The sequence below is a fragment of the Somniosus microcephalus genome, chromosome 13 (assembly GCF_052327205.1).
Source record: "Somniosus microcephalus isolate GS21.2 chromosome 13, FLI_Smic_1.0, whole genome shotgun sequence".
Taxonomy (NCBI): domain Eukaryota; kingdom Metazoa; phylum Chordata; class Chondrichthyes; order Squaliformes; family Somniosidae; genus Somniosus; species Somniosus microcephalus.
Window position 1 is genome coordinate 124,073,613 of NC_140999.1, and position 11,395 is coordinate 124,085,007.

At 40.0% G+C, this 11,395-nt stretch overlaps 1 protein-coding gene across 3 annotated transcripts in view; it reads right to left on the reverse strand.

Moving 5' to 3' along the window:
• The window catches only part of cdk5rap1 (CDK5 regulatory subunit associated protein 1), a 29,710-nt gene that overhangs the window by 17,091 nt on the left and 1,224 nt on the right, over positions 1–11,395 (reverse strand). For all 3 annotated transcript variants that reach the window (XM_086005267.1, XM_086005269.1, XM_086005268.1), the window contains exons 2-7: positions 9,831–9,934; positions 7,391–7,425; positions 5,608–5,708; positions 2,568–2,778; positions 1,495–1,615; positions 184–414 (exon numbers count right to left, since the gene is read on the reverse strand). In XM_086005267.1, coding sequence (XP_085861393.1) covers positions 184–414; positions 1,495–1,615; positions 2,568–2,778; positions 5,608–5,708; positions 7,391–7,425; positions 9,831–9,934 — 803 coding nt within the window. The remainder of the gene's footprint in view (positions 1–183; positions 415–1,494; positions 1,616–2,567; positions 2,779–5,607; positions 5,709–7,390; positions 7,426–9,830; positions 9,935–11,395) is intronic.

Here is an 11,395-nt window from a genome sequence, read left to right on the forward strand (position 1 = left end):
TTCGTGCAACATTGCTCCCACAGATCTTCCAGTATGTACAACTGCTTCAAAATCAAATCTCTGAAGTGTTACTTTGCTGATACACTGTTGCAAAATATATTTATGCAGAACTACAGAAAGGACCACAATACTTTGAGAAACTTTTGTACTTTCCCTTGAACGGGGCAAACCCAACTATTATACCTCATCTGGGAAATCCTTGGGGTGAGGAGATGTGAAACGGATTCTCATCTCAGGATCAATCCTCGAGACCTGATCTAATAAGTCAGCAAAACGCAATCCTCCAAGTTTGCTCCTGTATATGGTATTAAACCCACGGCTCAGATGTGTAGGCTCCTTCATGTGAAACGGAACCTCGGAGGTATCACAGTAACTGTTGACGTTCTGCCCCAGTAACGTAACCTCCTTCACTCCCTGTAATCAAGAGGCACAACACTGTTCAGCATATACTAATTACTGTGAATCCCATCTTCCTTTCTTATATAAATCTTCACCCTATCTTAGAATAGCTTTTACAAGTCCCTATAGATGACCCCCACACAACACACCTGCCTCTCCAAGAGGATAGGCAGGGCGGCTTCCATGGATCACCAAGGTCATTTTGTAATTGGTTACCTAGAATCGGGACACATGAAGTCACTGCATCACTTGGCCATAGGAAAAAAGCACAATACCTGGCTGCTTCTGCAGATGTCAAACTGAGAATTCACCGTGCAGAATCTAGAACATGAAGTGGATTCCCGCCTGTAAATATTACAATCCTTCAGTGGGTGTCAACTTGTCTGATTTTTTCCCCCCCTTTCAGGAGAAATCCACTCCAATTAGATTTATGGATTTGCTTAAAAGAACTAAGCATCACTGGTAAAGTCATGCATTTCATTGGTCATTTTGTTTCCATTTTACAACTAAAAAAAATTCTCAGCTGTTTCTTATTCCCCTAATCATTCCACTCTATATTCATTTGTTTAAGTTATGCATGTCTCAGTTAAAAATTAGAGTCAGATTATGTTACTGCAAACTTTCAGATTACACATAACATGCATCATCCAAGACAACATTTTTAGCACATTTATATAAAGTGATTTTTAGAAGTTACTTTTCCTTCTTTAATTCTCCCTCGTGTATTATTTGTCAACCAAAAGGTCAGATAGGTAAACTGCTTCAACACTTGTGACAATTTGGCCCAGGAGCTGATCCTTAGCCAATGAACATGGGAAGCATGCTACCGGTCAGAGATACTTTTAGGCTGATATTACACTTCATATCTGCTGATTTCAATGGAATTGCTTGGGACACCTTCCAATCAGTGACTTCAGAGCAGCTCTGATCTGGCAAGACGCTTTAAAGTAACTTAAAAAAAGTCAAGAACAATTTCTCTCAGCTATGTTTTTTGAATATCGAATGGGCAATATATATATATATATTTTTTTTTATCTCCCTACACTTTCCTTCTGTTTTAAGGTCAAAGTCTTAAGCATTCACAACTGGGGTTACCTGATCTGAAAGCATTCTGATTTCTTGTAAAATGGAAGCAATGGATCTGCTTCTCTCCCGTCCACGGGTGAAAGGAACAATACAATAGCTACACATGTTGTTGCACCCCCGCATGATAGAGCTAGAACAAGAGAAACACTTTCTTTTAGCTAGAGTCTGTTCAGTCTTACCCATGCCAAGATAGTTCTCCCCTAGTATTTACCCCGGAGAGCAGTAACAATAGCCATACACCTATATAAATATATACTGTACTGCTGAATTTTTAAACTACATTTAACAGAACAAGGAAGTACACTAGTGCTGAAAATTAATCTTCACTATGCTTTGACACAAAGCAGTGATACAGAGCTCACCACCACTGAGATTAAACGCATGGAGGCTATGATCTCAGCCACTTCATGATGATGGAGCATCAAGCGCACGCCCTTATTAGAGAAGGAGACACACAAATCACAGAGACGTTCTTCTGCAAGCCCTACTGTCCAACTCAAAGAGCAAAATTCTCATAAGCCTAGAAGCAAACTGCCTGACCACACATCTCAACCAAACAGGAATACTCCACTCCATGAAGATCAAAAGGGAAAATAAATAAAACATAACAAAAAGATCGATGGCAACGGCAAAACAAGAACATGCTACATTTCATATTTCTGCAGCCAATAGGAATACTTGTATGTTTTTAAAGCTTTTACTGTTCTCATTTTTTGAAAATGGAAAAGTATTAAATGGGTTCCGAAAACAAAACTAATGTCACATCGTCACAAATCAAATATTGTCACATTTAAAGTGAGAGGGAAGCCCAGTGATACAGCAATTTATGCATCATGCCTGGTGCCACAAAGTACTAGGGTCAGTTACACATCTGCAATTCCAAACATTTATGATCTTATTTGTTCCAGCAGAGATTAAGTGATGGTATGGTGCTTTCCCTACAGTTCCCCTTATGTCCTTGCTAGCCTCTTAATGGGCTGGTTGCAAATGAGCACAGGCTGAGGTCCAGAAGCAGTATGCACTTTGACTGGCATGTTACTACTCCCATCCCAAAGTATAAATTAAATTAAGATTACACATACATAAATGCAGACTTTGTCTCGGAGTTGACTTGAACTGGCATGACATCTGCATAGGTCTCATCCAGTGACAATAAAACATTCACGGCCTTTTGTCCTGCTTCAGCCACCGTCAGGAGTCTAGGAAGATCACGGTATGAATCGGGTCCAGCAAGTACATCAACAAGCTTCTCTTTTTCCAGGATCTCCTCTTTCAGTCTCTCAGCCATGCATCCTATATACAATAACAGTATTAGTCCACTCAATTTCAGCTCTTAAAGAATTAAAAAAGTGAATCATTCATGTCATTATGCATCCTCTCACTTCTAAGTTTTTAAATTATTGCATAATTTTCACCAGAATGGATATGTTTTTAAACAAACAGGGAAATGAAATGCTTAGTAAACTATTGGATGTTTCGGTAGTGCGGGCCTATTCTGATTCAATTACTACAAATCATAAGCGTAAGCAGATATTTTACACTTTTCCATTATAATCTATTCATATCTTGAAGTTAAAAAAATGGTGATTTCTTTTGTAACAAAAGTATGATTTTTGCTTTTATATTAGATACCATTATATGATCACTTCTAAACTATCAGCACGACTTGCCAGTCACAATGGAGAACCCCTACTGTGACACAAATGCTGCTATTTAAGTGAGAATATGATTTTTAAAAACTGCTTTGAGTCTGCATGCAGTTGCAGATTATGGCCACTATGTGGTACTGCAGAGCAGTTCCTCCCGAGCTTGATGCTCCAGCAGGATGAATTTCTGATTTACAATGACATTACTTTTTGTTTAATTTCCAACTTTTTAACTGCAAACAATACTAATCTTTCTCATTTGCCCCTCCAGGAAATTTTTGCCCTCAAAATTTATTTGCTTGGGCCATCGGCTCGACTACCCACCTCCTTCGCTCCGCAAAACCTCCCAATTCTAGAAAGTGGATATTCCGCCCCTCAAGCCTTTCAGATCTTCCCTCGAGAGTTGGATATTCATTTTTGAACATAACCCCTCACTAGCTCACCCCCCAATTTGATATGCACTCCTTTGCACCCTGGCTGTTTTCAGCTGACTGCCGCATCAGTGGCCAGCCTGTTGTGGACTGGTATTTTCCACCCACCTCCTCTTCGAAAAACTGGAAATTGCCCTGTGGGCAAGCTGGCTGCGAGCACCAGCCTGATAACCACTGCAACCACTGGTCTTAATGCGACTGTTCGTCATCATCTGCTGGACCAATGTTGCTCCCCACTCCCGTTTTCCATCCCTGCTGTCTGAATAGTACATCATATAGGTATGATGAAGAGCTGCAGCTTTTGGAGCTTCTAAAGCTCCAACTAGTGGTAGAAATGTGCAGCTGTCGGCATGATTGTAGCAGGTAGCTTGACAATGGGAAAATCCTATTGAAATGCCATACAGAGGCATGACAGAATTATAAGGAACGCATTACATACGTAACAAATTTATTATAGATGTAATTTACCCCTATGTGAACCAGAATCACTGGGTCAACTCTTGTTTCCTTCAATATTCCTTCTAACCTTTTTTGATATGTACTGCTTTGGCTCCAGGTAGACAACGCACCATCCTGGAAGTAATGGCCCGGAATTTGCGGTCCAGATGATGGCCAACTGGCAGCATTCCGCCTTTGAAACTGACCGTAACTTTGGGATTTGGCACTTGCGGAAGTCCTGAAGTTGCGGTCTGTCATTCACAGCTCCGACACAGGCTGCGCTGTGCTCCCACCCAACCCACACCAAAGAGCCAGCAATAGGTCGAAACTGACAAAAACTTCAGCTCTTTCGCAGTAATTACGCTGTTAAATTCCCCACTAAAAGTTAGACACAAAGGAATTAGGTGTAACTGGGGTTTTAACAGCGTATTGACCGCTAAGCAAAGGTTATGGGCTTGAAAATCAAATTTAAATTTTGTAGTGTGAAATTTATCAATTTTAATAAAAAGTAAAATTAAGAAGCTTGTAAAAAAAATTTTAAGTTTGTTCATCTTTATTTCAGGTTTGCCTTTTCCCCATGCAGGAGCCTCAATTCTTGTTTTGCTCTCTAACATTTTTTTAAAAAGTTAGAATTTTAAGAGCTTATCCACTTCCTTGTTTGCTGTCTGAGAGAATTCTGCGTTTTGATTGGTTGCTTAGACAGCTTGTTGACATCACAGCAGCTCGCACTAGGGGATTCCCACTAAACTCCGTTGATTTGAATTGAACATTGGAAAACCCGAAGTTCTCAACAGAGAGATGGCGAGATCTTTGTGTGAAGCTTATTTCGGGGCCAGCGGCTTTATCACATGGAACAGCTATCCATTTTTAAAAATACAATCTCTGTATGACTCATTCGATTGGATTAGTTGAAAGGACTTGCCAACATTCACATAGATACAAGATGAGATAGATGGATTCTCTGCCTGGTTACCCATATGTTTGCATCAAGAACATTGGTAGTTTTGCTACAATTGTATAGGGCCTTGGTAAGATCACAGCTGGAGTACTGTGCACAGTTCTGGTCTCCTTATCTAGGGAAGGATATACTTGCCCTGGAGGCGGTGCAACAAAGGCTCACTAGATTGATTCCTGGGATGAGAGGGCTGTCCTATGACGAAAGATTGTGTAGAATGGGCCTATACTCTCTGGAGTTTAGAAGAAAGGTGATCTCATTGAAACTTATAAGATTCTGAAGAGGATTGACAGGGTAGATGCTGAGAGGTTGTTTCCCCTGGCTGGAGTGTCTAGAACTAGGGGGCACAGTCTCAGGATAAGGGGTAGGCCATTTAAGACTGAGATGAGGAGGAATTTCTTCTCTCAGTTGTGAATCTTTGGAATTCTCTGCCCCAGAGGGCTGTGAATGCTGAGTCTTTGAGTATATTCAAGGCTGAGATAGATAGATTTTTGGACTCTAGGGGAATCAAGGGATATGGAGATCGGGCGGGAAAGTGGAGTTGAGGTCGATGATCAGCTATGATCTCATTGAATGGTGGAGCAGGCTCGAGGGGCCAAATGGCCTGCTCCTGCTCTTATTTCTTATGTTCTTATTAGAGAGGCCAACGTACCTAAAATTCCTATTTTAAGTGGAACTTGAGACTTTGTCCGCTTGGATTTCAGGGCTGCAAGCTGCTTCAACCTGTTCCAGATGGTCTGCTCTGCCTTCTCCCTGCAATTAAAAGTCAGTCTTACGTTACATTCACAACTTATCTTTATCATTGTGCTACACTAAAGTTGCAGATTCCCTTGGTTGTCTTAAAATGATTTCTCTCCCTCATCCAACATGTAGGTAGAAGCTAATAAAGGTGTCATTGATTTCCTTTCGGCTGGATGGCCAATTTAAGGAAGATCTTGCACTTGTGCGCACTGGCAGCACAGCCTTATTTTTCATCCCAAAAATTGGTGGCGGGAGGCAGGGCGCTTGATTTTGCAACCAAAGCCTGCAATACCCTGCCAGAACAGATGTGCTTGCAAAATTTACCCTCCAATACATTTGAAGGAGATTAAGTTGGATATACAACTGTTAGCAATAGATACCTATTAGGAAAGGATGAACAAAGAGAAGGCTCGGTGACCTAATCGAGGTCTATAAAATTATAGAAAATGTTAGAAATACTCAGCAGGTCTGGCAGTATATGTGGAGAGAGAAACAGAGTTAATGTTTCAGGTCGATGACCTTTCGTCAGACTGGAAAAAATTCGAGATATCACAGATTTTAAACAGCGATTTACTTGTATTTCTTGCAATTTAGTATACTGTATTCACTGCTCACGATGTGGTCTCCTCTACACTGGGGAGACCAAATGCAGATTGGGTGACTACTTTGCAGAACACTTCCGTTCAGTTCGTAAGCATGACCCCCAAGCTTCCGGTTGCCTGTCACTTTAATTCTCTGCCCGACTCCCACACTGACCTCGGTCTTCAGCCTCCTCCACTGTTCCAATGAAGCTCAGCGTAAGCTCGAGGAACAGCACCTCATCTTTCAATTAGGCACTTTACAGCCTTCTGGACTCAACATCGAGTTCAACAATTTCAGACCATAACCTCCGCCCCTATTTTTTCAGATGGCAGCTGTTGTTGATTCTGCCATTCCCATTTACACCTCTTCTAGACTCATCTTTTGTCCCTTTATCTGTCCCATTACCATCTCCTTTTGCTTTGTACAATCATACCTTTGGTCATTTAATCACTCCTGCCTTCCACCCCATCACTGACCTTCCCTGTTGTTCCTCCCTCCCTCCCCCCCTTTCCCTCATCGACCTGAAACGTTAATTCTGTTTCTCTCTCCACAGATGCTGCCTGAAGCTGCTGAGTATTTCCAGCATTTTGTTTTTATTTCAGATTTCCAGCATCTGCAGTATTTTGCTTTTGTCTATAAAATTCAGAAACATTTTGATAAGTAGAGACAGAGAGAATGTTTCCACTTGTGGGGAAGAGCAAAACTAGAGGTCATCGATATAAGATAGTCACCAAGAAATCAAATAGGGAAATAAGGAGAAATTTCTTTATCCAGAGTGCTGAGAATGTGGTACTCGCTACCACAGGGAGTGGTTGAAGCGAACAGTATAGATGCACTTACGGGGAGGCTGGACAAGCATATGAGGGAGAAGGGAATAGAGGGTTTTGCTGATAGAGTTAAATAAGGAAAGACAGGAGGAGGCGAGGAAAGACGGGAAGAGGCTCGAGTGGAGCATAAACACCGGCATGGACTGGTTGGGCCGAATGGCCTGTTTCTGTGCTGTATATTCTATATAATCCTATGTAATACCTGCAAAGACTAACTGCAGAAATACAGATTAAAACAATGTTATTGTATAAAACAAGAAAACAGAAAGATTATAGAAAAAATACCTGATTGAACATGTTACTAATAAAATCACATCTGCCTGCAACAAAAGAAATACGAGTCAGATTGGTTATCAAGAGCTCATTAGATCAACAATGAATAGAAATCCAAAGTAATCATGTACTGAGTGTACTTTATTCAGTTATAACCCAGTGTTGCAGCCACATCCTGAAACAATGAGATAACAAATAGAATGATTATTGTGCCAGGCAGGAACATACACATTGAGCAGTTTATCAACATAATTCAAACCCAGATATGTTTCATGGCCCTGCACCACACACTAGCCTGTTACAGTATAAAACACATACAGGTGAAGTGAGTTGTTTTATTCTGTTCTTGGTGAAACTTTATTCCCTTGTTTCTGACAAGTGCCATGGCAAATGAATGCCTCCTGTGATTGCGCCACACATCTGAACTGAAGTCCTGTTGTAATACGTGATAAAGATTCAGATGGCCTCCCAAAAAAGCAAAGCACAACATCATCTGAACCAGAGAGGTGCTACTATCTTGTAACACACTCTTGTGGTTTTGTCTGTTCCAACTAGTTCTTCATAAAGATCGGTGGAATGTCACATATCAAAAATAATGCTTCCAAACTGCTAGAAGGTTATGCAATGATTCATGGCAGAAACATCACTTTATTGTATTTTAAAATGTCATTCTACAATTTATTATGTTGCATATTGCAATACTGAAATTAATCTGATATATTTCTCTCTCAAGTCTAAAAGGAAACTGAAATGTTAGTTTAAAAAAAGTAATTTAACTGTTAGAGGGCACTATGCATATTTATTAAGCAAAAAGTGCTTCGAATCTGAATACTGAGAAATCCTGACAATTTTATGTTGCAAAAATCACAATATTAAGATTTACACAGAATTACACTATTACTGGCCATCAGTACTAAGCAGAAAGAAGAAAAGGAGAAGAGAGTTTGGGGTGGGGGTAGGGATGGGCAAAGGTGTTCAAGAAGGATTTTAGGTAGCTTTACAAAGCAGAAAAGAGGTGACAAAGCAGAGATGTTGAGTTCCAGAGAGCCGAGGCACAGGATCTGGAGCATCGACTGATCGTGGAAGAAAGGGGGAGGGAAACAAGCAGAAAGTTAATATTGGAGGAGTGGAGGATGCATGCTGGATGGATGGATGGCTGGCTGGAGATTACCAAGGTTAGGTGAGACAAAGCTATGTAGAACGACGACCTTAAAAATCAATTGTCTGGGGCAGAGGAAGCCAATAGAGCTTACTGGGGTTGGGGACAATGGAAATGGGCTGCTTCGTGCAGTGGCATTTTGGACAAGTTTTAGCTTATGGAGTGTGAACACAGGAAAGCTGGCAAGCAAACCACTGGAGAAATGAAGCCTCATTACATCTGTACAGATGAATAATGTGAAAATCCGACAACTTTTGTGGTACAATTCAGTTTCTCCCAACTCTCTTTACTCATGTTTACTGTGAATGACAATAAGCAGACACGTTTGCTGTGATCTGCAATTTGCAACTTTATGCATGGAGTAAGTGGGAATAACATTCCACAGGATTAATAGTCACCTTTTTATCACAATACTTCACACCAGAGGCTCTATGCAGTGCCCACCATGCACCCCTTTCCACAATGTACAGACTGTACTAATTGGGGAAAAACTGTGAGTCAAGTTTATTTGCAAGGAATAAGATTACATAGAAGCAAGAGATTCCAGACAATAATCAGCAATACAATGCTAGATTTCCATAAAACTTTAAACTGATCCTGAAAATAACTTCAAAAACTTTTAACCTAGTCATGACTAAATACCATATGGGTACTACAACTCCATATAACCTCTCCCACTGCTACAATGCGAAAATTGCCAAGTCATATAAATAACTGATGAAACAGTGAAAATTTGATACTTACTACATAATTCCTCTGTCTCCAAAGCAGAATACAACACACAAGATCAAAGGAGTTCTACAACACTAGGCAGATAACTGCTTACTAATCAATTTTACTCTTTAGATTGAAGACTGCAAGTAGACACACAGTTGTGCTGCATTTTGATTGCTTTTGACACTTGCCCGGTACATTCAATAGATTAGTTCTGAAAACAACCCCCCCACCCCCCTGAGAGTTCAACAATTTTGCAAGTATTTAATATTTCGAGACTCAAGGTAACAGCCCAAATGACGAGATTAGATTCTGATCGGACAATCCCGCGAACAGAGACGCACCATCGAATCTCGACATGAACTGTTAACTCTGGTCATTTTTCATGTATTAGCTCCCCCACCTCACCAAAGACAAACGAATTATTTTAATATAGCTAATTTTAAAGCTTTCATTTTAAAAATGACTTGTTATATGAGGTAGTGAGCAGCTCTTTTGGATCTGCCTATGATGGAGTTTAATGTCTAAAGTAATAGCCATAGGCCAACAATAATTGTTTTATATTAATATATAGTTTACCTCTGTGCAGCTGCTGGATTTCATATAACCATTTTTCTGGAGGATGGCCCAAGCAATTTCTGTGTCATTAACATTCATTTGACACCCATAGGTTTCAAAATACACTAAAAATGACAAAACAATAAAACAAATCAAATGCTAGAAATAAGAATCAAGACAAGCCAGGGGTACCGGCAGCTCAAGTGTAGCATAACTCATCAAAGGAACATTCTTGCAATCGCTGAGTTTTTCCTCTCCTGGTTGACTGTTTTACTACGTTCAATTCGCTATATAAATGCAAGTTGCTGTGTAGCTTTGTGTTTACTTTTTAAAACAGGTATATAAATGTCGACTATTTCAGCAAAAATGCACTCAATAATAATCACAATTTCAGCACCCATCAATTTTACATTTTCCCATGCTGTGAGGACAAGTGAAGTATTATAACATGCCCAATTTTATTAAAATTCATTTCTAGACTTGTCAATTTGTGAAATTTCATTTATTCCCAGCAAGAGTGCAATTGATTTCAGGGTCTCTCACAAATAATGTCAATATGCAGCATTTTAAAAAATGGCTGAAAATAGTCTTCCCTAACAATTCTCCTTTGGACACCTTTCATTGTAAACAAAGCATGAACATTTTCTGTTGGTGGGATTGGTTTTATTCGACAGTTCCAAAACTTCAAATTAGAAAAACAAACACTGACCAAAATCACTGGAAACAGTCAATGCTCTTTTTCCTGCACCCCTAAAGATAACACAAATTTATAAACCCAATGTAAAAAGAGCTAGAAATCAAATAATATTGTTTAATTAAGATTAAAACCAATATTTTTAGATCTGAGAAACAAGCCTTTGACTGTATGAATATAGCGAGACAATGGGGTGGATTTTCCAATTGGGCCCAAGTCAGGCAGCGACTATTCGTATGCAGGGTTAGCTTCACTTACAAATTATGAGCAAGCTCCAGCCCATTCTGGACCTGGCATTGGAAGATCATCAAAACGGGGTGGGAAATTGTGCACAGGAAGTCTTATTTACAAGGTTGGGTGGGGGAGGAAATGGGTAAATTTGAAGTGACGTTGCCAGTTAAAGGCAAGCAGTTGTATGTGGCAATAAAAATATTCATAGCCATTTTAAAGGTTGCTTTATTTTTAAAAAACTATAATTTCAGTATTTGGCAAAACCCAGTGGTTGTCATAGAAATATGGAGACAAGAAATCAAGTCCGTGGCCAAGTGATGGAGTGGCACAACACTCCAACCATCTGTTTGATGGCTAGCAAGTGGAGGTGATGCAGTTTGAGGTGTTAGTGAGAAGGTCACAGGGCACCCATACTATAAGACAGCACTGTAACATAGAATGAGGAAAGGTAGGGGGCTTAACAGTACAACTGGCAGTTACTGCCACCAGCAGTGCCAGCCCCTTGGTCCATGTTAACTTCAAGCATCCTAGTAACAGTCTTATAGTAAAGGTATTTATGGCATCAGAATGCCTCACATTAAAAATGATAAAGCTTCCATAGTTGCATTTTAGAAGGCATGCTGTGCCCAATGTGCATAAACGATGGTCTCAAACGTTAATT